Source organism: Phocoena sinus, chromosome 8 (genome assembly GCF_008692025.1).
Source record: "Phocoena sinus isolate mPhoSin1 chromosome 8, mPhoSin1.pri, whole genome shotgun sequence".
NCBI lineage: Eukaryota > Metazoa > Chordata > Mammalia > Artiodactyla > Phocoenidae > Phocoena > Phocoena sinus.
Genome location: NC_045770.1, coordinates 66701554 through 66728823, shown reverse-complemented (window position 1 = coordinate 66728823; position 27270 = coordinate 66701554). Strand labels below are relative to the sequence as shown.

Below are 27270 nucleotides of genomic sequence, written 5' to 3'. Positions count from 1 at the left end.
AACCCTCAGAATGGGAGAAAATTTTTGCAAACGAATCAGCAGACAAATGATTAATTACCAGAAGATATAAACAGCTCATGCTGCTCAATATTAAAAAAACAAACAACCTAATCCAAAAATGGGCAGAAGACCTAAATAGACATTTCTCCAAGGAAGACATACAGATGGCCAAGAAGCACATGAAAAGATGTTCAACATCACGAATTATCAGAGAAATGCAAATCAAAACTACAATGAGGTATCACCTCACACCAGTTAGAATGGACATCATCAGAAAATCTACAAACAAGAAATGCTGGAGAGTGTGTGGAGAAAAGGGAACCCTCTTGCACTGTTGGTGGGAATGTAAACTGATACAGCCACTATGGAGAACAGTGTGGAGGTGCTTTAAAAAATGAAAAATAGAATTACCATATGATGCAGCAATCCCATTATTGGGCATATACCCAGAGAAAACCATAATTCAAAAAGACACATGCACCCCAATGTTCATTGGAGCACTATTTACAATAGCCAGGTCATGAAAGCAACCTAAATGCCCATTGACAGACAAATGGATAAAAAAGATGTGGTACATATATACAATGGAATATTACTCAGCCATAAAAAGGAACGAAATTGCATCATTTGTAGAGACGTGGATGCTCCTAGAGACTGTCATACAGAGTGAAGTAAGTCAGAAAGAGAAAACAAATAACGTCTATTAACACATATATGTGGAATCTAGAAACATGGTACAGATGAACCTGTTTGCAAGGCAGAAATAGAGACACAGATGTAGAAAACAAACGTATGGACACCAAGGGGGGAAAGCGGGGGTGGGGGTGATGGTGGTGCGATGAATTGGGAGATTGGATTGACATATATACACTAACATGTATAAAATAGATAACTAATAAGAACCTGCTGTTTTAAAAAAATTCAATAAAAATCAATGCTTCTTGTATGCAATGACATAATCCCTTAATATTAAAAGGCAAAAAAGTCTAATCATTTTATTAGTATAAATTTATATTTTTATCTTAAAGAACAAGTCTGGATTCCCTAATGAGAAATATGTTGTCTGCTATTGGATTCACCTAATCCACTCTCCACAACTCATTCGAGGATTGATAGAACTGACTCTCTGAAACATGTTTAGAATGTTTTTTCTCCTCATTTTTAAGGGCTAACATACAAACTAATTAAACTTCAACATACATCAATGGTTCCCCTATAGCTTACATTATCTTATTTTTCAGTAGTTTTAGTTTATCTAAGTCAAATGCCCCTTGAGTAATTCTTTGAAGATAAGGTTGCCCACTGGAAAATTTCTGTAGGTTCTGTGGATTTAAGAATTCTTTTCAGTAGTCTTGATAGGATGAGCTCAAGCTATTCTACCTGTGATGGCCTGAAATGTTATCTTTCTCTCTTCTTTAGTTGCTTGATGCCATCATTCTTTATTTCTAAAGTTCAGGGATTTAACAAGCATATATCTAAATGTCTTTCTCTTGAATGTTAAACCTTTGAAAGAAACTCTGTGCCCTTTCCATTTTCAGGCCATGAATTATTACCTTGGATCCTCTCCTATTGAAGAAATGACAAGTTTTCATATTACACTGCAACTACCAGCGTTTAGTAGAGGTATGCTGGCCATTGGTAGAGGCTGCCCAAGGTAGTCAGTTAAGGAAACTTCTGAAGCCTTATCTTGGCTCAGAGGGAAAGACTGCTGGGATATATTAGTGACAACTGTCTTGGGAGTGGGCTGGGTAAGTGGGGAGGGGAGGAGTGGCAGCAATAAGAACCACTTTTTTGCTAGACCTGCTGTATTATATCATTGCCTATGAATTTTCATATTTATAACCTCCTCTGACTTTGGACTACTTACAGTGAATAGGGTAGGTCTCTGAGTCTGTCTTCTACGTCAGTAACTTTTTCTTGCACTATTGTCCATTCTGTTCTTGTTTTTAAAAAATTGGATTTTACACATTACCTACTGCAACACTCATTGTTTTTCTGTTTCCATCAATATTTTTAAGCAGTTTATTATAATAAAATTATAATTCATTTTTCCTAAAATTAAAAAATTATCTGTTTTTAGCATCTGGCATTTCTTATTCAGGAGAAGAGTTTCTATGGCTTTGCTTTATTTATCTGCATTACTAATATTTTAGAAAATGTAATTCTGCTTTACATTTTCCACTTTAGTTATTATGCTTTGGATTTGTCTTCTTGCATTTAATTTTTGTTGTTGGGTACATTATTTTAGGCATTGATATTAGTATTAGGTGGATTTGAGTACAAAGACTATTTCAAAGTAACACTTATTAACAGTTTTAGGTGTATCTCTTCATGTTCATAATACACACAAGAATAGAAAGAGTTCTCTCTCTCTCATTCTCTCTGTTAATAAAAATGAGATTACAGTGTGTATATTTTTCTGCTGTTTTTTTCCCATTTAAACATATATCGTATCTTTCCATGTCAATATATACGGATATACCTCATTCTTTTCGTTGTTGTTGTTGTTGGTACTTTTGGACAACCTTCACCCATTTTATCCACCACTCCCCATCCTCTAGCAACCACCAATCTGTTCTCTGTAGCTATGAACTCATTTTTTGTTTTGTTTTGTTTAGCTTCAACATATAAGTGAGATCATATTTGTCTTTCTCTGTCTCATTTATTTCACTTAGCATAATGCCCTCGAGTTCTATCGTGTTGTTGCAAATGGTAAGATTTCCTTCTTTTTATGGTTAAATAATATTCCATTGTGTGTTTATATATATATATCTCACATTTTCTTTGTCCATTCATTCATTATGGACACTTAGGTTGCTTCCATATCTTGGCTACTGTAAAACCAAGCCATTGGCTCATGATGCAATGAACATGTGAGTTTCAGTATCTTTTAAAGTTAATGTTTTCATTTCCTTTGGATAAATACCTAGAAGTAGAATTGCTGGATCATATGGTAGTTCTATTTTTAATTTTTCGAGGAACCTCTGCACTGTCTTCCACAGTGGCTGAACCAATTTACATTCCCACCAACAGTACAAAACTGTTCCCTTTTTTCCACATCCTTGCCAACACTTATTTCTTATCTTTTTGATAATAGCCATTCTAACAGGTGTGAAGTGATACCTCATTGTGGTTTTGATTTCCATTGTCCTTATAATTAATGATGTTGAGCACCTTTTAATGTACCCATTGGCCATCTGTAGGTCTTCTTTGGAAAAATGTCTATTCAGCTCCTCTGCACATTTTAAAATTGGATTGTTTGCTTTTTCATTATTGAGTTGTATGAGATCTTTATATATTTTGGATATTAACCCCTTATCAGGTATATGATTTGTAACTATTTTCTATCGTTCCACAGGTTGCCTTTTCATTTTGTTGATGTTTTCCTTTCTTGTGCAGAGCTTTTTAGTTTGATGCAGTCCCACTTATTTATTTTTGCTTTTGTTGCCTTGCTTCTGGTGTCAACTCCAAAAAATCATCACCAAGACCTATGTCAAGGAACTAACTGCCTATGTTTTCTTCCAGGAGTTTTATGGTTTCAGGTCTTACATTCAAGGCTTAAATCTATTTTGAGTTAATTTTTGTGTATGGTGTAAGATAGTGGTCCAGTTTCATTCTTTTGCATGTGGCTGTCCAGTTTTCCCAGCACCATTTGTTGAAGAGATTGTATATTCTCGTCTCCTTGTTGTAAATTAATTGACCATTTATCCGTGAGTTTATTTCTGGGCTCTCTATTCTGTTCCATTGATCTACGTGTCTATTTTTAATGCCAAAACTATACTATTTTGATTACTATAGCTTTGTTATATAGTTTGAAATCAGAGAATGTGATTCCTCCAGCTTTGTTCTTCTTTCTCAAGATTGCTTTGCCTATATGGGGTCTTTTGTGGTTCCATGCAAATTTTAGGACTGTTTGTTCTATACCTGTGAAAACTGCCATTGGGATTTTGATAGGAATTGCATCGAATGTGTAGACTGCTATGGGTAGAATGGATTTTTTTTTTTTTTTTTTTGTGCTGTACGCGGGCCTCTCACTGTTGTGGCCTCTCCCGTTGTGGAGCACAGGCTCTGGACGCACAGGCTCATCAGCCATGGCTCACGGGCCCAGCCGCTCCGCGGCATGTGGGATCTTCCCGGACCGGGGCACGAACCCACGTCCCCTGCATTGGCAGGCTGACTCTCAAACACTGTGCCACCAGGGAAGCCCTAGAATGGATATTTTAAATAATATTTATTCTTCTAATCCATTAGTATGGAATATCTTTCCATCTATTTGTGTCTTCTTCAATTTCTTTCATCAGTATCTTATAGTTTTCAGGATACAGGTCTTTTACCTCCTTGGTTAAATTTATTCCTAGGCATTTTATACTTTTTTGATGTAATTTTACAAGGGATTGTTTTCTTAATTTCTTTCTGATAGCTCATTATTACTGTATAGAAACAAAACAGATTTTTGTATATTGATTTTGTATCCTGCAACTTCACTGAATTAAGTTATTAGTTCTAACAGTTTGTTGGTGGAGTCTCTAGGGTTTTCTATATATAATATCATGTCATTTGCAAATAGTGACAGTTTTACATGTTCCTTTCTGATTTGGATGCCTTTTATTATTTTTTTCTTGCCTAATTGCTCGAACTAGGACTTCTAATACTATGTTGAATAAAAGTCTCTAGAGTGAGCGTCCTTGTCTTGTTCTTGATCTTAGAGGAAAAGCTTTCAGCTTTTCACTACTGAGTATGATGTTAGTTGTGGGTCTGTCATATGTGGCCTTTATTATGTTGAGGTATGTTCCCTCTATACCTACTTTGAGAGTTTTTATAATAAATGGAGGCTGAATTTTGTCAAATGTTTTTTTTTACATCTATTAAGATATCTTATGATTTTTATCCTTCATTTTGTTATCGTGGTGTATGACATTGATTGATTTGTGGATGCTGAACCATTCTTGCATCCGTAAGTACATCACACTTGACCATGTGTATGATCCTTTTAATGTATTGTAGAATTCAGTTTGCTAATATTTTAGCAAATTAACGGTTCTTGCATCTATGTTCAGCAAGGATATTGGCCTGTAGTTTTTTTTTCTTATGATGTCCTTGTCTGGTTTTGGTATCAGAATAATTCTGGTCTCATAAAATAAGTTTGGAAGTGTTCCCTCCTCCTTTTTCAAAGGATTGGCATTAATTCTTCTTTAAATGTTTGGTAGCATTCACCAGTGAAGCCATCTGGTCCTGGGCTTTTGTTTGTTGGGGGGTTTTTCGATTACTGATTCAATCTTCCTACAAGTAATCAGTCTGTTCAGAGTTTCTGTTTAATCATGATTCAATCTTGGTAGGTTGTAATTTTTAGTAATTTATCCATTTTTTTCTAGGTTGTCTAGGTTTTTGGTGTATAATTACCCAAAATAGTCTTTTATGATCCTTTGCATTTCTGTGGTATCAGTCGCAATGTCTCCTCTTTCATTTCTGATTTTATTTGAGTTCTCCCTTTTTCTTGATGTGTCTAGCTAAAGGTTTGTCAATTTTGTTTTTCTTTTACAAGAATCACCTATTAGTTTCATTGATGTTCTCTATTCACTTTTTAGTCTCAATCACTCAAACATATCATGAGTATCTTTCTACGTCAATACATATTGATATAAGTCAATCTTTTACAAAAAATTGCATTATTTATTATAGAACTTATTCAACCATTCCCCTGTAGATATGCAGTCAGGTTATATTACACTTTCCCCCTATTTGTAATAAAGTTGCAGTAAACATCCTGTGTGTGTGTATTTATGTATGTATTACCAACTGATTATTACTGGTTAAAAAAAAGTGCTGCTGCCTTACAAATTTTCTTCTTAAATACAGTCATCTTACCAAATCCCCTTATTATTGTTTGAGTTTTTAACATTCTCTGGGTATGCAAGTAACATAAGACGCCATTGCCTCTATTGTGTAAGCTTATATCACTTATTTCGATTTTATGACATTTTAAGATGGAAGATTTGAGACCCTCTTCTGCCATTTCTACCCTTCACATTATTTTTAAAATATTCAACCCTCAAAATTTAAGAGATCTACTCAAGTATTCCCATAGTTAAATAATAATTTCATTCAGTGTTGCTAAGAATTTAAAGATAATTTCTTTTTTAAAGTCTCCTCATTACAGTTTTCTTTTTTGAATTTTATTTATTTTTTTATACAGCAGGTTCTTATTAGTTATCCATTTTATACATAATACTGTATATAGGTCAATCCCAATCTCCCAATTCATCACACCACCACTGCACAACCCATTCACTTTCCCCCCTTGGTGTCCATACGTTTGTTCTCTTCATCTGTATCTCAATTTCTGCCCTGCCAAACACTTCATCTGTACCATTTTTCTAGGTTCCACATATATGCGTTAATAGACAATATTTTTCTCTTTCTGACTTACTTCACTCTGTATGATAGTCTCTAGATCCATCCACATCTCTACAAATGACCCAATTTCGTTCCTTTTTATGGCTGAGTAATATTCCATTGTATACATGTACCACATCTTCTTTATCCATTTGGTATGTCAATGGGCACTTAGCTTGCTTCCATGTCCTGGCTACTGTAAATAGTGCTGCAATGAACATTGGGGTGCATGTGTCTTTTTGAATTATGGTTTTCTCAGGGTATAAGCCCAGGATTGGGATTCCTGGGTCATACGGTAATTCTATTTTTAGTTTTTTAAGGAACCTCCGTACTGTTCTCCATACTGGCTGTATCAATTTCCATTACCATCGACAGTGCAAGAGGGTTCCCTTTTCTCCACACACTCTCCAGCATTTGTTGTTTGTAGATTTTCTGATGATGCCCATTATAATTGGTGTGAGGTGATACCTCATTGTAGTTTTTTTTTTTTTTTTCCTCATTGTAGTTTTGATTTGCATTTCTCTGATAATTAGTGATGTTGAACATCTTTTCATGTGCTTCTTGGCCATCTGTATGTCTTCCTTGGAGAAATGTCTATTTAGGTCTTCTGCCCATTTTTGGATTAGGTTGTTTGTTTTTTTAATATTGAGCAGCATGAGCTGTTTATATCTTCTGGTGATTAATCATTTGTCTGCTGATTCGTTTGCAAAAATTTTCTCCCATTCTGAGGGTTGTCTTTTCATCTTGTTTGTATTTTCCCTTGCTGTTCAAAACCTTTTAAGCTTCATTAGATGCCATTTGTTTATTTTGTTTTTATTTCCATTTCTCTGGGAGGTGGATCAAAAAAGATCTTGCTGTGATTTATGTCAAAGAGTGTTCTTCCTATGTTTTCCTCTAAGAGTTTTATAGTGTCTGGTCTTACATTTAGGTCTCTAATCCATTTTGAGTTTATTTTTGTGTATGGTGTTAGGGAGTGTTCTAATTTCATTCTTTTACATGTAGCTGTCCAGTTTTCCCAGCACCACTTATTGAAGAGACTGTCTTTTCTCCACTGTATATCTTTGCCTCCTGTGTCATAGATTAGTTGACCATAGGTGCGTGGGTTTAATCTCTAGCATTTCTATCCTGTTCCATTGATCTATATTTCTGTTTTTGTGCCAGTACCATATTGTCTTGATTACTGTAGCTTTGTAGTATAGTCTGAAGTCAGGGAGTCTGCTTTCTCTAGCTCCGTTTTTTTTACCTCAAGACTACTTTGGCTATTCGGGGTCTTTTGTGTCTCCATACAAATTTTAAGATTTTTTGTTCTAGTTCTGTAAAAAATGTCATTGGTAATTTGATAGGTATTGCATTAAATCTGTAGATTGCTTTTAGTAGTATAGTCATTTTCACAAATTGATTCTTCCAATCTAAGAACATGGTATATCTCTCCATATTCTGTTTGTATCATCTTTAATTTCTTTCTTCAGTGTCTTATAGTTTACTGCATACAGGTCTTTTGTCTCCCTAGGCAGGTTTATTCCTAGGTATTTTATTCTTTTTGTTGCAATGGTAAACGGGAGTGTTTCCTTAATTTCTCTTTCAGATTTTTCAACATTCGTGTATAGGAATGCCAGAGATTTCTGTGCATTAATTTTGTATCCTGCAACTTTACCAAATTCATTGATTAGCTCTAGTAGTTTTCTTGTGGCATCTTTAGGATTCTATATATATAGTATCATGTCATCTGCAAACAGTGACAGTTTTACTTCTTCTTTTCCAATTTCTATTCCTTTTCTTTTTCTTCTCTGATTGCCATGGCTAGGATTTCCAAAATTATGTTGAATAATAGTGGTGTCTTGTTCCTGATCTTAGAGGAAATGCTTCCAGTTTTTCACCATTGAGAAAGATGTTTACTGTGTGTCTGTTGTATATGGCCTCTATTATGTTGAGGTAGATTCCCTCTTTGCCTACTTCCTGGAGAGTTTTTATCATAAATGGGTGTTGAATTTTGTCAAAAGCCTTTTCTGCATCTATTGAGATGATCATATGGTTTTTATTCTTCAATTTGTTCATATGGTGTATCACATTGATTGATTTGCATATATTGAAGAATCCTTGCATCCCTGGGATAAATCCCACTTGATCATGGTGTATGATCCTTTTAATGTGCTGTTGTTTTCTGTCTGCTGGTATTTTGTTGAGGATTTTTGCATCTATATTCATGAGTGATATTGGTCTGTAATTTTCTTTTATTGTAGTATCTTTGCCTGGTTTTGGTATCAGGGTGATGGGGGCCTCATAGAATGAGTTTGGGAGTGTTCCTTCCTCTGCAATTTTTTTGGAAGAGTGAGAAGGACTGGTGTTAGCTCTTCTCTAAATGTTTGATAGAATTCACCTGTGAAGCCACCTGGTCCTGGACTTTTGTTTGTTGGAAGATTTTTAATCACAGTTTCAATTTCATTACTTGTGATTGGCCTGTTCATATTTTCTGTTTCTTCCTGGTTCAGTCTTGGAAGGTTATACCTTTCTAAGAATTTGTCCATTTCTTCCAGGTTGTCTATTTTATTGGCATAGAGTTGCTTGTAGTAGTCTCGTAGGATGCTTTGTATTTCTGCAGTGCCCGTTGTAACTTCTCCTTTTTCATTTCTAATTTTATTGATTTGAGTCCTCTCCCTCTTTTTCTTGATGAGTCTAGCTAATGGTTTATCAATTTTGTTTATCTTCTCAAAGAACCATCTTTTTGTTTTATTGATCTTTGCAACTGTTTTGTTTCCATTTCATTTATTGCTTCTCTGATCTTTATGAGTTCTTTCCTTCTACTAACTTTGGGTTTTGTTTGTTCTTTTTTCTCTAGTTCCTTTAGGTGTAAAGTTAGATTGCTTATTTGACATGTTTGTTTTTTCTGGAGGTAGGATTGTATTGCTATAAACGTCCCTCTTAGAACTGCTTTTGCTGCATCCCTTAGGTTTTGGATCGTTGTGTTTCCATTGTCATTTGTCTCTAGGTATTCTTTGATTTCCTCTTTGATTTCTTCAGTGATCTCTTGGTTATTTAGTAACGTATTGTTTAGCCACCATGTGTTTGTGTTTTTTATTTTTCCCTGTAATCATTTCTAATCTCATACGGTTGTGTTCAGAAAAGATGCTTGATATGATTTCAGTTTTCCTCAATTTACTGAGGCTTGATTTGGGACCCAAGATGTGATCTATCCTGGAGAATGTTCCGTGTGCACTTGAGAAGAAAGTGTAATCTGCTGGTTTTGGATGGAATGTTCTATAAATATCAATTAAATCTATCTGGTCTATTGCGTCATTTAAAGCTTGTGTTTCCTTATTAATTTTCTGTTTGGATGATCCGTCCATTGGTGTAAGTGAGGTGTTAAAATCCCCCACTATTATTGTGTTACTGTCGATTTCCTCTTTTATAGCTGTTAGCAGTTGCCTTATGTATTGACGTGCTCCTACCTTGGGTGCATATATATTTATAATTGTTATATCTTCTTCTTGGATCGATCCCTTGATCATTATGTAGTGTCCTTCCTTGTCTCTTATAATAGTCTTTATTTTAAAGTCTATTTTATCTGATATGAGTATTGCTACTTCAGCTTTCTTTTGATTTCCATTTGCATGGAATCTTTTTCCATCCCCTCATTTTCAGTCTGTATGTGTCCCTAAGTCTGAAATGGGTCTCTTGTAGACAGCATATATATGGTCTTGCTTTTGTATCCATTCAGTGAGCCTGTGTCTTTTGGTTGGAGCATTTAATCCATTCACGTTTAAAGTAAATATTGATATGTATGTTCCTATTACCATTTTCTTAATTGTTTTGGGTTTGTTTTTGTAGGTGCTTTTCTTCTCTTGTGTTTCCCACTTAGAGAAGTTCCTTTAGCATTTGTTGTAGAGCTGTTTGGTGGTGCTGAATTCTCTTAGCTTTTGCGTGTCTGTAAAGCTTTTGATTTCTCCATCTCATCTGAATTAGATCCTTGCCGGGTAGAGTAATCTTGGTTGTAGGTTCTTCCCTTTCATCACTTTAAATATGTCATGCCTCTCCATTCTGGCTTGTAGAGTTTCTGCTGAGAAATCAGCTGTTAACCTTATGGGAGTTCCCTTGTATGGTATTTGTTGTTTTTCCCTTGCTGCTTTCAATAATTTTTCTTTGTCTTTAATTTTTACCAATTTGATTACTATGTGTCTCATCGTGTTTCTCCTTGGGTTTATCCTGCCTGGGACTCTCTGCACTTCCTGGACTTGGGTGGCTATTTCCTTTCTCATGTTAGGGAAGTTTTCGATTATAAACTCTTCAAATATTTTCTCCGGTCCTTTCTCTCTCCCTTGTCCTTCTGGGACCCCTATAATGCGAATGTTGTTGCGTTTAATGTTGTCCCAGAGGTCTCTTGGCTGTCTTCATTTCTTTTCATTCTTTTTTCTTTATTCTGTTCCACAGCAGTGAATTCCACCATTCTGTCTTCCAGGTCACTTATCCGTTCTTCTGCCTCAGTTATTCTGCTATTGATTCCTTCTAGTGTATTTTTCATTTCAGTTATTGTATTGTTCATCTCTGTTTGTTTGTTCTTTAATTCTTCCAGGTGTTTGTTAAACATTTCTTGCATCTTCTCAATCTTTGCCTCCATTCTTTTTCTGAGGTCCTGCATCATCTTCACTATTATTATTCTGAATTCTTTTTTTGGAAGGTTGCCTATCTCCACTTCATTTAGTTGCTTTTCTGGGGTTTTATCTTGTTCTTTCATCTGGTACATAGCCCTCTGCCTTTTCATCTTGTCTATCTTTCTGTGAATGTGCTTTTTGTTCCACAGGCTGCAGGACTGTAGTTCTTCTTGCTTCTGAAAGAAGGTATTTTCAATTCAATGCATATAGAGCTTCTGCTAGTGATGGAGGGTCTCCTGCAGAGGCGGGGGACAGCTGTGGCTCACTGTGGGGACAAGGTCACTGGCAGTAGAAGCTCTAGGAAGTACTCCATGGTGTGATCCCTCCCAGAGTCTGCCATTAGCCCCACCAAAGGGCCTGTAGTCTCCTCATTTTCTTTATTCAGCTAATTTCAGCTAGCGCTTTGAAAATTTTCTATTGATAAAATTTTTTTTTATTCTTCCAGGAAATTGCTTCTCTCACGTTTTTATAGTTCTGCAAATTGTTCATCACTAGTTTAACTTGTTATAAAGTACTAGGCAAGATTTTGAAATAGGATGCTATTTAGAAAATTTTCTCAGATAGGATTATTTTGTGAATCTTTCAGTTGTTTTTGAAGTTAGCATCCAAATATGCTTTTGAAACAATGAAACAGTATTCAAAAAGTTCTGAAGACAGGGCACAATAAACTCAAGTATTCTGAATGACAGAAGGACTGAGACGTTCTAACAGAGTTGCCATATATATCATACTATGTTAATGTAACCACCCTTCAAAGAATTAGAATATAGAAAATACTCTGTCCAGTATGAGAAGTTCTAAGTTATTATATTTTCATTTCCAGAAACATGGAGGTCAGTTAAAAAAACTTTTTTTTTAATTGCATCATGGTCAAAGAATTTGGTCTGTATGATAACTTGTTGAGACTTACTTTATGGACATAAGCAAAATTTCTAAGTGTTCCATACAGTTGAAAAGAATGAGAATACTCCAGTTTGGGGGTGTTGCTGGTTAATTACACTGTCCACATCTTCTCTAGCCTTATGAACTTTTTCCTTAATGTGTTATTAAGAGAAATATGTAATGGCAGATTTGTCAACTTCTTGTAATTCTGACTGGCATTTTTAATTTTTATATATTTAATGCATAAAGTGTGTTAGGTTTAAAATGTCCATATTTTCCCAGTAATTTTAGTCTCATTAATATGTAGAGACTCACTGTGGTGAGGCTTTTTGCCTTAGTCTATTTCATTTGATAATAAAATAGTTACACCAGCTTTCTTGTGTTTTTTTGTTTTTTTTTTTTGCAGTACGCGGGCCTCTCACTGTTGTGGCCTCTCCCATTGCAGAGCACAGGCTCCAGACGCGCAGGCTCAGCGGCCATGGCTCACAGGCCCAGCCGCTCCATGGCATGAGGGATCTTCCCGGACCGGGGCACAAACCCGTGTCCCCTGCATCGGCAGGCGGACCAGGGAAGCCCACCAGCTTTCTTTTAATTAGTATTAGTCTAGTATGTATGATTTCTTCCATTCTTTTTCTTTCAACCCTTCTGTGTCTTCATGGTACTAAGACTATCTCTAGTAAAGAGCATACAGCAAGATTTTATTTTGTTATCTAATCTGATGATCTTTGTCTTTTAAATGGATAAAGCAAGAGGGAAGAGATATGGGAACATATGTATATTTATAACTGATTCACTGTGTTATAAAGCAGAAACTAACACACCATTGTAAAGGAATTATACTCCAATAAAGATGTTTAAAAAAAAAAAACCACACACAAAAAAAGCCAATTTACATTGATTGCCTTTATGAATATACTTGGATTCACTTCTACCAACTTATTTTAAACTTTCTACTACTCTACTTTTCTGATTCTTTATGTCCTGCTTCCATCCTTGTTGCTTCTTAGATTAAGGTTTCTGTTCCCTCTCATTTCATTTTCTCCCCATTAAAAGTAGGGAGGTTATACACTGCTTTATTATCTTAGTGCCTTCCCTAGAAAATTTATCATGTGTATTTAACTTAACAGAGTCCTATGTTAATTAGTCTCTTTATCCACATACTAAATAATACAAGAACCTCAGCACACTCTAACTCAAATCACTCTTCCTGAGTTAAGTGCCTTAGTTGTCTGGGATTCTGATTCTATCTTCATTTTTTGTTGCATTTCAGATCTTTTTTTGGGGGGGTTCACTTTCCTTCTTTGTGGAGAACACCCTTTAGAAACTCCTTTTAGTGAGGGTCTTTTGGTTTTTTTTGGTGGTATGCGGGCCTCTCACTGTTGTGGCCTCTCCCGTTGAGGAGCACAGGCTCCGGACGCGCAGGCTCAGCGGCCATGGCTCACGGGCCCAGGCGCTCCGCGGCATGTGGGATCTTCCCAGACCGGAGCATGAACCCGTGTCCCCTGCATCGGCAGGCGGACTCTCAACCACTGCGCCACCAGGGAAGCCGTAGTGAGGGTCTTTTGGTAGTAAACCCTCTCACTTCATGTTTGCTTAAAATGCCTTTTTTCCCCATTTTTAAAACATAGGTTTTTTGGTTGTTTTTTTTTTTCCTGGATATAAACCTGTAAGTTAACAATATTTTTTCTGCACTTTGAAAATAGTGCAGAAAAAGCTTTGGGATTTGATTGTTCCTGAGGAAAGACAGCTTTCAGTCTGTTGTTCCTTTATAGGTAATCTCTTTTTTTCTCTCTGCTTTTAATCTTTTCTTTGTCTTCAGTGTTCTTAGGTATCGTTATGAAGTTTTCTTGTTAATTATCCTGTTTGGGGTTCTCTGAGATTCCTGAATATGAGACTTCATATCTTTCACCAATTTTGAAAATTTTTAATTCATTATGTCTTTAAATATTGACTGTACTCCATTCTCTTTCTTTTTTCCTGCTAGAATTCCAATTAGCCATATGTTGGATTTTCTTAATCTCTATGTCTTTTAATTCTCACTTTCCACTCCATTGTCTTTCTAATACTGCATTCTGGGTAATTTCTTCAATTCCATCTTCCAGCTCATCAATTCCTTCTTCAGCTGTGTCTAACCCATTCAGGTTTCTAATTTCATTATTCCATTTTTTTCCCATTTCTAGAAGTTTTATTTAGTTCTCTCATATCTGCCTGTCCAATTCTGATAGTTACTTGTTCTTTTATCATCCTTTCTATAGTCTTAAAACTTTTATTTTGACATATTAAATATATTTTCTATTCCATAACTGATCAATTGCTAATATCCACAGTATTTGTGGGATGAATCTGCAGTTTATTGTTTTGGTTGATGCTGCCCATGGTGGCTTCCTTTCATGTGTTTGTTGATTTCTGATTTTGAGCTCATTTGCCTTGCAATTTTATCTCTGGGAATTTTTTGTGGCCTGGGTTTAAAGTTCATTCCTTTAAAGAGGCATATGTTCCCTTATGCCTTGGGGAACACTAATAACTTGGAACAACTTTTAACTATATTTTCAGCTTGAGGCATTTAAAGCCACATAAGTACTGTGAATCCTAGTCCTAAAATCTGTGTGAGTACAGACATTTGATGATAAGGGAATTATCAGTGCAGACTTCTTCTTTGTCTTGTCCCATTCATATCCAAGGCTGAGATAGGCATTTATCCTTACTGCCCCTCTCTGTGGGACAAGATTGTTTTAGTTTACCCACTGAATGTGTTACCCTTCAGAGACACTGGCTCTATTCAGGGGTCTCTGATTCAATTCCCCTTCCTTTCAGACTTCAGGCTTTGTGTCTTGGCCCTGTAAGTGTGAACCATTAAACCTCAGGCTAATTAGGCCATTAGAAATTAACACTTATTTTACTGGATTTACACTTCCTTGTTGTTTTTGGCATCAGTAGGATTTCCTTCCCTTTCAGCTTAGCCATGGAATACAAAAATACATTTTTTAAGGCTTATCCAGATTTTTAAACTATGCAGACCAAGAGGATTTGCTTGAACATTTAGTCAGCCATAATGATCAACCTGAAAATCTATTTCCTTATCTTACGACATTAGCTTGTATATCCAAAACACTTATAATTGTGATGATAGCCATCATCTCTGATTTGTTCCTAATACCAAGTCTTTGATATTTTACTATGTAATGTGTTCACTGTTAAGTTTTGTATAAATGGTCTTTATCATATTTAGGTGGTTTCCTTTTCTTCCTATTTTACTTGGGATAGCTGTTGAAATGTATGAAGTATTATTTGACATCCACCGATAGATTCAGTTTTGCTACTGAAATTTACATATGTACTCTACCATTTTTTAATAAAATTGAGAATATACAAACATGGAAAAACTTCCAGCTGTGAGAATTAAGTCCCCTCTTCCCACTGCAGTCCCAAGTTCTCTAGTTCCACACCATAGAGAGTTTACTGTGACTTACCAGAGATATTCTCTACATACTCAATCATTAGATAGGTCTCTTAATGCACATGCACAGTGACATATATATACACACAGTACTGTACCATACTTTTCTTACTTAGTAACACACTCTAGAGAGCTTCTCTACTACTTATAAATAAAAGAATAAGAATAAAAAGACTTTCATCCAGCTTTTGAGTTTTTCAGAGACCAGAAAATGTCTCATCCAGCTTAAGAATACCAGTATACCTTATCTTCAATTATCTTAGAAACAGTGACTATCATAGCAATACCTAGGGCAGCGCTGTCCAAAAGAACTTTCTCCTATGATGGAAATGCTCATTTCTGCACTATTCAATATGGTGGCCACTAGACACATTTGGCTAGGGAGCATTTGAAATGTAGCTGGTGTGATTAAGTAAAGGAATTTTTAATTTTAATTACTTTTAATAGCTACATGTGGTTAGTGGGTGCTGTACTGAACCGCTCAGCTGTACAGTTGCACAGGCCATCTTCCTGGTTTTACAGAAGAGTGACCTGAGCTGCAGAGAAATGTTTTAGTGGCAGAACCAGGATTGGAACTCAGATCTCCTATCTTTCTCTTCATTCCTCTTTCAATTTTAGCATAGCTGCTACTTCAGCCTAAGTACTTTTTTGGGTGTAGGGAAGCGACTCTCAAAACCAATATGACCAAACCCTTCAAGATGCTGCTCTTCCAGGGACTCATGGAATCATCCCTATTTAACATCCATCACTTAGGGTCAGCCTGGTTTACTTCAGCTGCTCATTCCCTACATCACTAGGTTCTCTTAAAGCTTCTCCCCATCTATACTGCCACTCCTCTAGTTCGACACCCTTATTATCTTATAAAAGGATGCTTTGCTGGTGTTTCCTCTACTGCCTCTGAGCAACCCTCCTGCTGCTCCTATTTCTGATCATGGTGTTTTGCTCACAAGCCATCAGCAGTTACCACTGGGCACTGCATATAGTCTAAAATTTTTACTGCAAGGTCCTCTATAATGTAAGCTCATCTTATTTCTTTAAACAAATTTCTTGTTTTAGAATGGTTTTTAGATTTATAGAAAAGCTGAAAGGGCAGTTCAGATAGTTCCTACATATCCTAAATCCAGGTTCACCTATTGTTAACCTCTTACATTACTACAGTACATCTGTCACAACTAATGAACTGACATTAGTACATGACTATTAACTAAACTCCATATTTATTTGGGTTTCACTAGTCTTTCCTTAACATCCTTTTTCCGTTCACACCTATTCATCATTACCTGCCTCATGTCCTCTGTTCTAGGATCATTTTTTCAGAGATGTCTGGTGTTTCAAGACCTTGACAGTTTTGAAGAGTACTGGGTTTTTCCTATATTTTTCTCATGGTTAGACTGGGGATTTTGGAGAGGAAGACCACAGAGGTGAAGTGCCCTTTTCATTGCATCCTATCAAGGGCACATGCTATCAACGTGACTTATCAACGGTGACGCTAACTTTGATTTGGCCAAAGTAGTGTCTGTACGAGGTTCCTCCACTCCATACACTAATCATTGGAAGCCAGTCACTAGATCCAGTCCACTTCAGGGATGGGGAGTTAACTTCTACTTCCTTGAAGGAGTTATAAATCAATAACTTATTTGAAATTACTCTGTAAAGAAGATTTGTCTCTTCTCCCTCATTTATTTATTCAGCTATTTATTGATATCAATATGGGCTTAAGGATATTTATTTTAGACTTTGGGTTATAATCCAACATTATTGTTACTCATTTTCTGGCTCAAATTTCCACCTTTAGCCATTGGGAGCGCTCTCAGATGGGCCCTGAACACTTTCAACATGCTGCCCCATAGATATATTTTTTTCCCCTAGTGCCTCTTTTTGGCACTGCAAGATGTTCCAGGCTCATCTGTATGCCCTGGTTTCTATTACTGGAGACTGGAGTTAGAAACCAAGGTCTGGGTGCTGGTTCCCATCTTCTTTGTTAGCCCCACACCCCACTCAACCAATGCTGATGCTCACCTACCCATGTGCTCCTGTCTCTATAACACTCTCTCTCCACTCACACCGAAATCCACAGGTGCTTACCAGCAACATGTTTTACTAGAATGTTCTTCTCCTCCTTCATCTGGCTGAAATTCTGCTCCTTCCAGAAGGCCTGATTCAAAATGCCGCCTCTTTCATGATGCCTTTCCAAATCTTCAACTTAACAGCCCACAGCCCTTCATAGTACAGGTTGTGAGTTACCTAAAGGCGGCGCTGTGACGTATTTACGTCTGTATCCCTAAACTCAGCAGTAGGACGTAGCAAATTAAACGGCTATTTCTTGACGAATATTGATTGACTTGATTAAGGTCGGTGTAAGATGTACTCTTTAGGGTCTACCAGGGGAAAAGAAACACACACACATACCCAACACAAAACAAAAAACCCTCCTGCGGAAGCTTTATGTCCAAGGGACCCTTCCTGGTCTCATGCCCGAGGAAGGTACCCTGTTTCAGTCATACGTTATTGCGAAAACCATAAGGGAGAGCCTTGTGACTTCCATCCCTCAGAAAAGGCCTTTTCTCTTCCCAGTTACACGCACATGTTCAAAGATTAGGATCAGGGGAATCTAACATGCCATAAGGCAAATTGCAGAGCTGTCCCAAGTCAGGAAACCTCAATAGGAAACAGGCAGCAGCCCATGGTCAAATGAAATGATGACCCGGGATAGGCATTTCCCTAGAATCCCCTGCCTCCTGCCTTTCTCACTCAGTCACATCTACCGCCTAGGGCATGTGATGTTGGGGATGCAAATATAGCAAGGTGACCATGGATGCACCTGTATGCTGAGACGCTAGGAAATGTGTCCCAACTTCGAACCATTCTGGGACTTTTACCCCACTTATTGGTGCACTGGGGTAAAAGAATACCCGGGGGGACGTGAGGATACTGCATCTGTCAGTCGCCCTGAGAAGAGGCTAATCCTGGGATAAAAGATGAGGTGAATTTCTGTCAGGGGCTAGGGAGAAACTTCCTCTTCATTCTTGGGGGTGGGGAGCTTGTGTTCTGAGGTGTGGAAAGGGCTGGAGCCATTGTCATGAGAGGATGGGGGTGCGCACCATAAAGAGGCAGGCCAAAGTGGCCAGCATGTGACTTTTCCCAGGCGGTGACACCAATGGTACAGAGAAATGGCCAGTGTTGGGAGGAGCAGTCCTTAAAGTAGGAGTTGCACCCTCTGGTCTTCCTGGATGATGCTGACGCCCCTTCCCTGAGCTCCCTGCATTCACCTGCTACAGCAGGCAGCTCTCAGCAAGCTGACGCTTCCTATCTCCGGCCCTGAAGCGCTCGCCTTCTCTAGCAGGAGTACAGTCCAGGGGTTCTTAATTCCTATACAATCCTCAAGCACACAGTGATGGGAGCCATAGGATAAACATCCCTGCTCCCTGTCCTGAGTAGGGGGATTTTGAGGGGTGGTGTCACCTGGTTTCTCAGAGGGACCCCCCGCAGCCCTGAGCCCTGGTTGCAAACAGAGCTGTCATCCTTATGAATGCACCCTTAATGGTGTTTCTCTCTTCCACTCTTACATTCCCCACTTGACCACCTGTACTTTCTAAGATCACCCCTCACATAAACTTCCTCCACGCAAGTCCTTGTTTCAGCATCTGCTTTCAGGAAAACCTCAACTCAGATATGCTGTCCGCGCAAGAGGGAAGATGCAGAGAACAGAGGCAGCAGTGGGCAGCTGGGCTAGGCAGCTCAGAAAGGAGGACCTGGGGGAGGCTGCACCAGAGGAATTTCCCAGGCTTGCCTAGGGAGTCAGAAGGGCAAGCAGACCGGGAACTGATGCTGAGCAAGTAGCATCTGGCCACACAGAGGAGCAGCAGGTATGACGCCACCCTCTCAGAGCTCAAGATCAGAGAGCACCCAGCCAGCCAGTCCACCTGGCATCTCAGGGATGCTCAACTATTCAGAATTTCACCATAACAATAACACACACGCACCTCTGGCCCAGAGCTCCCTGCCTTGGCATCTTGCTCATTTCTGGGTTGAGTCCTTGCGCCATGATGTCATCAGCATGGCTTCCCGGATTCCAGGTCCATATCCTGCTCCCGAGATGTGACTCGGCATATCTGGACTCCTGAAGGTCGCTATGCCATTTTAATTTTTTTCTAAATGCCAGTATTTCATAGTTAGTTTACTAATCCCAAAGTCAGCCCCCTCCTACTCTCCATGCCCTGCCCCAGTACAATTTGAAGCTGAATTTCTGGAAATGATCATGCCTGCTTCATCTTAGTACCACCAGGTAATAGTACCGTACCTACACATGGATGTTTATTTGTGTGACAGGTAGCCAGTTAAAAACACCAAGTAATATGCCCAGACACTGATTTCTAAACACCATTCTCTAATAAAAGAAACTGGGGCTCCTTGAAGAAGTAGTTGATTCTAGGGCTAGAGTAAAAGTGAAATATAAGATAAGCCTGGAGCATCTTATGATATGAGAAAGTAAAGAAGTGCTAAGAAAAAAAAATATGGGGCAGCACGTCCAGGAAGTGCCCAGGAGCCAACCTGAAAGAGCTCCTAGTGGTCAAAGGGGGAAGTATATGAGCAAAACATGAATAATGATAACACTGATGATAAACTAAAGTATAATAAGTATCTTTGTATCCATACTGATGTAAATAACTAAGTAAATGGGGGACAAGGGACAACTTTTCCTTACAGAAGACTTCCTGTTAATAAATGTGGAAGGAATAGGAAACTAGAAAAATAGAAAACCTCCACTAGGCCACCACAGTAATAACTGGCAGACATGCTCCACCAATTACAATTAGTGGAAGGAGTGGAAGGAGAAGCAAGATATTTGCAAAGTCTTAAAGTATCTCCCCACAAATAAATTAATAACAAAGAGAAAAATAGCAACTTTACAGTGAAGGAATCTGGCAGACACCACCTTAACCGAGTGGTCAGTGTTAACATCAGCAGTGGTAAGACATGTTAACATCGTGTCTGCCCTGATATGATGCCCTGAGAACACATCAGCTCCGTGGTGTCCTTCCCCAAAACATATCACCTTGGAAGCCCAAGGTTAATTCCTTAGTTTTGATGCTTGCCCTATGGTTGGTAAGATGCTAACATTAGAGGAAGCTGAGTAAGGGGAGACAGGAACTCTCTGGACTGTCTCTGCAGCTCTACTATAAGTCTAAAATTAGTTCAAGGGGCTTCCCTGGTGGCGCAGTGGTTAAGAATCCGCCTGCCAATACAGCGGACACAGGTTCGAGCCCTGGTCTGGGAAGATCTCACATGTCGTGGAGCAGCTAAGCCCGTGTGCCACAACTACTGAGCCTGCGCTCTAGAGATCATGAGCCACAACTACTGAGCCCATGTGTCACAACTACTGAAGCCCGCACGCCTAGAGCCCGTGCTCCACAACAAGAGAAGCTCCGCATTGAGAAACCTGCGCGCTGCGATGAAGAGTAGCCCCGCTCGCAGGTACTAGAGAAAGCCCACACACAGCAAAGAAGACCCAGTGCAGCCAAAAATAAATAACATTTAAAAAATAATAATAAATAAATAAAATTAGTTCAAAATAAAAAAGTTTTAAAGAAACATTGACAAATGGACTATGGGTTTAAGTGTTAAGACAAATAGTGAAATATAAAGACGATCTGGGAAAACTTCAGAGTGCTACCAAGGTAGGAAACAGCTTAATGTGAGAAAAGGATTTTGGAGCCAGAGAAGTTAAGACGAACGATGAGGTTCTGAGCTAAGGAGGAAGCAGTGGGGCTGGAAAATTTTTTGAAAGCCAACCCTGACCTAGCACGCAGTGAGCCAGGCACTTTTCCAAGTGCTGCATGTGTACTAACTGAATAAGAAATGGGACAGTTTGACACACACACACATACACGGGAACACAGTTGTCAGAACTGCGACTAACAGAATATGAGGGAAGAAGAAAGAGCTATCCACCATGACCCCCAGGTTTGTCATCTGTGGTCATAATAGCATTCCTCAAGGTGGAAAACAGATTGGGCTTGGGGAGGAGGAAGATAAGCTCAGTTTGGGGCAGGCTGGTTATAGGTGCCTGTGTGACAGCCAGGTGGGCAGGTACAAGATAACCTTACTTACAGCTTCAAAGAGAAAGCCATTCCAGAGATAGAGACCTGAGAATGATGATCATATAGCTCATGGTTGAAACTATAGGTGTGGATGAAATCACCCAGGAAGAGGGTATGAAAGAAAAAGAGAAGGGGGCCAAGGATGGAAGGTGGAGGAACCCCAACCATTACAGAAAGAAGAACAGACGAGGAGGACTGAGAAGTGGGTGTCAGAGGCAGAAGAGGATCCGTCACAGAAACCGTCAGGCTGGGGTGGGGGGGTGAGGTGTTCAGTAGTGTCAAATGCCACCACGTAAGAAGAGCTCTCAATTGACACTGGTGACCTGGGAAGGAAAAGTTGATGGGTAGGTCGTGGCACCCAGCCTGTACCTAAGGAGTGAATACTTAGTGGTGGGAAAGCAGAACAGGGAGTGCCAAACATTATCCTGAGAAACGTGGCTGGGAAAGAAGAAAGAAAAATAGTCAGGGGGAGCTCGAGGTCAGAGGGGTCACCCAAAACCCCATCTCCAGACGGATTCCTCCCAGGAGCTCCTGACACATATTTTCAACTGCAAACTAGTTCTCTCCACTGGGTACTCTGCCTGTAGCTTTTGAGTGTGTACGTCTAGCCTTAGACCTACAATGGTTCTACACTTAAGTTGACAAAAGCGGCATCACCTCTGCTGTGAATCGCATTTTCGACATGAACATTGAGATCTGAGATGATCTAACCTGACTGGACTTGATGCCTGACTTGGGGCGGCACGGACGATGCTGGACAGTTTTGTAACCATTCCCGGAGGTGAGACTGCTCGTGGCCACGTTCCGTCACTGCACAGCCATGTCCCACCCCTGCTTTCAAAGCCCAGCGTCGAACACTTCCAGACAGTTTCAGATCCCAACTAGAAATTTGCTGGCGGGGTTGAAAGCTACAGTCACTAGGAGAGATGCTCAGTGAGGCTCACGGCTTTTTCACATCTGCATGTGCCAAAGATGTTTCATTCCTCTCCGTGTTCGGTTGCGTTTACAAGCCTTTAGATGTGAACGCTCCTTAATACTGACGTTTGAGCACTGAATCAGCTTAGCTTCCTAGAAATTACTAGATTTTATATTATTCATTCATTCATTCAATATACATTGATTAAGTGCTGGGCAACATGTTAGTCCTGGAGAAGACTGGATAAATAAATGCGAAGAGGTTCCTTTCCTTGAGAAGCCCACATACGCTTACATAAACAGCTACAAACAACATGGAATATCCTATGATAATAAAGCCATGTATATTATGTATACATGTCTGTGTGTGTCTATATAATAAAGCATTATGTTATGTATACGTCTGTGTATCTGTATAACAAAGGCACATATGTTATGTATACGTCTGAGCATATCTATACAACAAAGGCACATATGTTATGTATATGTCTATGTGTATCTATATAATAAAGGCACGTATGTTATGTACACGTGTGTGTGTCCATGTAATAAAGACCTTCATGTTATGTATACATGTGTGTGTATCTATTTCTGAGGGAACACAGACGACAGCATGACTTTCTCTTCCAGATGTGACTGGGTTGTGAGGGGTACTAGAGGGAGGCACGTTCAGTTGACTGTAGAGATTGGAAGGATGAGCAGTAATGATGGTTTGCCTCGGTGGATAAAGGAGGAAGAAAGGCCCTAGAGGCAGAAGGAATAGCAAGTGCAAAAGTAGAGAGGTGTGAGTATGCCCGACGTATGTCATAATGTGGTGATGGTGTTCATAAACATAACAAAACCACCAATGAAATGACGAAAGACACTGACTGGGCACTCACTGTGCATCAGGTGCTATTCTAAGCACTTTACATGGCATGAGGCACGTGTGTGAGTGGTCAGAGGTGAGGCTGACAAGACAGCTGGGGATCGGATGATGAAATGTTCTGAATGTTGTACTAATAGGCCTGGACTTTGTCCCACAGGTAGGGGAGAGTGAGTACTGGCAAGATGAGACTTGCAATTAAAAAAGATTCCTCAGCTAGCTGTGTGGGGAACGGGTCGGAGGAGGTGAGATGGGAAGCAAAGAGGTGAGTTGGGAAATTGTTTCAACAGTTCAGACAAGTGAAAATTGCAGGGAGGAGGAATGCGGGAGAGAATTCTGAGTAAGAAACGGGCCTTGGAGACCCCCCGCCCCGCGCCACAGCCATGGGGGGGCAAGGAAGAGGGGACGGGGTCCTAGTCACTCGGAGGGGCAGAAACGTCTCCAGGAAAGTGGATGAGCTCAGCTGAGGTGCGCGCAGGTGGAGGTGCCGAGTGGAGTGGGCAGTGGTTAGGATGAGAGGAAGTGGGGCGCAGAGAGGGGAAGTCCAAATCTAGTCAAGTTGAATCTGTCCTTTCATCACCAACCTCACCCTGAAGTCTCCCGTCCCCGCCTCCTCCACACTTTCACACGACAGGTGTGAATGGATACAGGGACACATACCCTTCCAGATGCAAGTTACCTGGAGACACACAGGGGCCAAGCATCGTAAAGCACATACTTCCGCATACTTGCACCAACCTAGAGAGAGATACGCAGAGGAACACACACACACACACATACATACACGCAGGTCCATAGGAGAGAGGTACACGAAAACATACATGCATCTCCACACACATGTAAATAGACCTACAGAGGTCACAGAAGCACAATTTTCTGGAGAGGGCGAGGCATGTATTCCAGTGTACAGTGGAGTCTTTCCATGCTGATGACTCTCGTCTGTGAGGGGGAGTAGCCGCATCTGGTCACAAAGACTCCCTTTGCAATGCACTCATGTAAAACATTCCAAGCGGACATCTAACTGATCTGTTATCCCACGCAGGACCCATCCCTATTCCATTCCAGGTGGACTGCTGTGAACGGAGAACAACTCTAAACTAGGAGATTAAAGACATCCACTGCAATATTCAACTCTCCTCTTACCAAAAAGCTTCTGCAGGACTTGGCCATCATATAAATCTTCAGCCAGGTCTTTCACAATGATTCTTTCTCCAACCAAAACATCATTAATCCAGTCAATTAATACCTACACAGAGAGAGAGAGAATAAGAGAAGAGTCATGGGGTATTTTCTTATAGAACAGCTTTCTAATCCTGGACAGTTAAAATTTAAATGAACTTCAGATTTTGAAAGGAACAAAACTATCCAGATGGCCCAGTATGTGGACAAGTAGCTGTAAGTGGGAGCCCCAGCGGCCCTGTTAACTTTCAGGTATGAGCTCTTCTAGCGCTGATGGCACCAGTGTCTCTGCTAATACCTCTGGCCGCTACCATTCCTTCCCCAAATGGCAAGCAACGTTTGCACAGTGCTTGGCTGTGTGGTTTTGTACCGGCAAGAGTGTGGGCTTTCGAGTTACGCAAACTGAGGTTGAAAACGCCATTTTACCTACTAATTAATTTGCGCATCTCTGGGATCTATGGAAATCTGTGTGTGTGTGTGTGTGTGTGTGTGTGTGTGTGTACCTCTGTCATCCATGGACCTCTGCGTGTGTACCTCTGTGACCTATGAATCTAAGGCAAGCTAGTTATCTGCTCTGAGCCTCTGATTCCCCACCTCTATAACTGAGGTTGAAGATACCTCCCACACAAAGTGGTAGAAAAGAATTACAGGAATTCCCTGGTGGTCCAGTGGTTAGGACTCTGCGCTTCCACTGCAGGGGGCATGGGTTTGATCCCTGGCCAGGGAACTAAGATCCCGCATGCCGTGCAGAGTAGCCAAAAAAAAAAAAATTACATGCGGCAAGGACCGAATGGTCAGTAAGGGCAGATTTTATTCATAAATAAAGCACTCTCCCGTTGTGACATCTGGTCAGGTGGTTACTGTGTTCAGGAGGGGAAATCGAACACAGAAGTAAACATATCTGCCCAAGGAGAGAGCTAACCATGAGCGGAGACAGGAATCGGACTCTTGTCCACCTCACTGCAAAGCACATGTTCTCCTCCCTGCACCAGGCTCCCTCTCAGTGGGGCTGTGCAGTCTCCTGCCTTGTCTGTAACTTAGCTCCCATCATTCCCTGAGAGTCCTCCGTGCACCAGGCATCCAGCAGAGGCATTCCAGGTGATGTCTCACCCAATTAATCCACACAACACCCAAGGGGCAGGTAGCATCAGGTAAGGAAACTGAAGTTTGCACAAGGCCATTGTCTTTTTAATTTTAACCTCTTGTTTTGCTTATGAAGATATTATTTATATAAAATAAAATTAATTTTAAGTACACAGTTTGATGAGTTTTGGTCACTGTACACGGTTGTGTAACCACCACCACAATCAAGACACAGAACAGTTCCCTAGCCCTAAGAAGGTTTCTCTGTGCTCCGTCCCCTCCCCTGATCACAGGCCTCAGGCAACCACTACAGTTTTGCCTTTTCGACCATTTCACCTATAAGGAACATCATCTTTTGTGTTTGACTTCTTTGACTTGGCAGAAGTAGTTGCCTTTACAACACAGGTGGGAGCTGGGCTAGGTTTCCATCCCTGGCTGTAGCCCTGTGCCTTCAAAGCACATTGTTCTACTGTCCTAAGGCAGGAGCTTCCTTTTTCCCTTCCTCCCTCCTTCCCTGCCCTCTCTTCCCCTTCCCCTACCTTCCTTCCCACTCCCTCCCTCTCTCCCTCAACCATCCATCCATCCATGCATGCATCCATCCATCCAACATCTACCCACCCAGCATTTATTAATACCTGCTGTATGTCATACTCTGTGCTGGATCCTGGGAGTACAATGATGAAAGAAAATCTTTAACCCCAAGCCGCTCACCATTTAGTGAAGGAGACAGAGAAGTACATGAGTAGTTGTAACGCCATGTGGTGACTACAGTGACAGAACTAAAGGCGTGAACCACAGCAGCACACAGAGGGGCTGAGTGACAGCCCTGGGGTTTAGAGAAAGCTTCCTGGAGGACGTGACCCAACTTTGGCTTCAGGTGAAGAGCAGGTGGAGCCCCAGGGGGCAGGGGCTGCAGGACCAAAGGCCTGGTGGTGGCAGTGCCGAAGCAAGCACGGTGAGCAGGTGTGTACGGGGAGTCAAGCCGAACAGATCCGGTGTCCTTGTGTTGTCAGGCAGGGATTATCTGAGGTTAAAGAGGCAGCTAGACATGGAGGCTTCAAACACCACCCCCAGGACTGTGGGCTTCAACGTGCACTTCTTAGGAAACTACATACAGGTTTTGAACAGGAAAATGATATATTCAGATTCGCATTTTGAATGAATCACTCTGGCACCCAGTGCCGTTTTGTTCTAAGTGCAGCTTGAAGAAGCTGAAGAAGACAGACACAGGACAAGGAATCAGAAGGGGGATGAAATGAACATTTTTTGAGGGTGACCATTTGTCAGCCACTGCGCCAAGTACATTATGCGCAGTATTTCATTTCATCTCACTCATTTCTGTTTGAACCTCATCTCCTCCACTCAGCTGCGACCATAAACAAACCATCTGGCTTTTCTGAGTCTCAGTTTCTTCATATGTAAAATGGGGATGATACTAGATCTTACTTCACAGGGTGCTTCTGAGGGACCTTGAGAAGAGTGGTGAAAGGACTGTGTGAGCTCTAGGATCCTGGCAAATGGGAACTGATTTGAGCTAACTTCTCCAGTGCTTATGGTCAACACCATTCGTTGGGCACTTGTCATGTCCCACTTCTGTTAACTTGTAGGTGTCCACCTACTGGACCGCGAGCTGCCTGTGGGCAGGGACTGCCATGCCTTTCTATTCTCTCCGCAGTGGCTCGTGTGGTGCCTGCACAGGGTGGGTGGTCTAGAAACACCTGTTGAGTCTGGGAGGCACCTGAAGCCCCT

At 40.2% G+C, this 27270-nt stretch overlaps 1 protein-coding gene across 6 annotated transcripts in view; it reads right to left on the bottom strand.

The window, feature by feature from the left end:
* The window catches only part of PARVA (parvin alpha), a 183284-nt gene that overhangs the window by 54886 nt on the left and 101128 nt on the right, over positions 1-27270 (bottom strand). For all 6 annotated transcript variants that reach the window (XR_004351242.1, XR_004351243.1, XM_032642018.1 and 3 more), the window contains one exon: positions 24403-24505. Coding sequence is in view for 4 of the 6 variants with exons in the window: in XM_032642018.1 (XP_032497909.1) it covers positions 24403-24505 (103 nt within the window). In the remaining 2 variants the exon portion in view is untranslated. The remainder of the gene's footprint in view (positions 1-24402; positions 24506-27270) is intronic.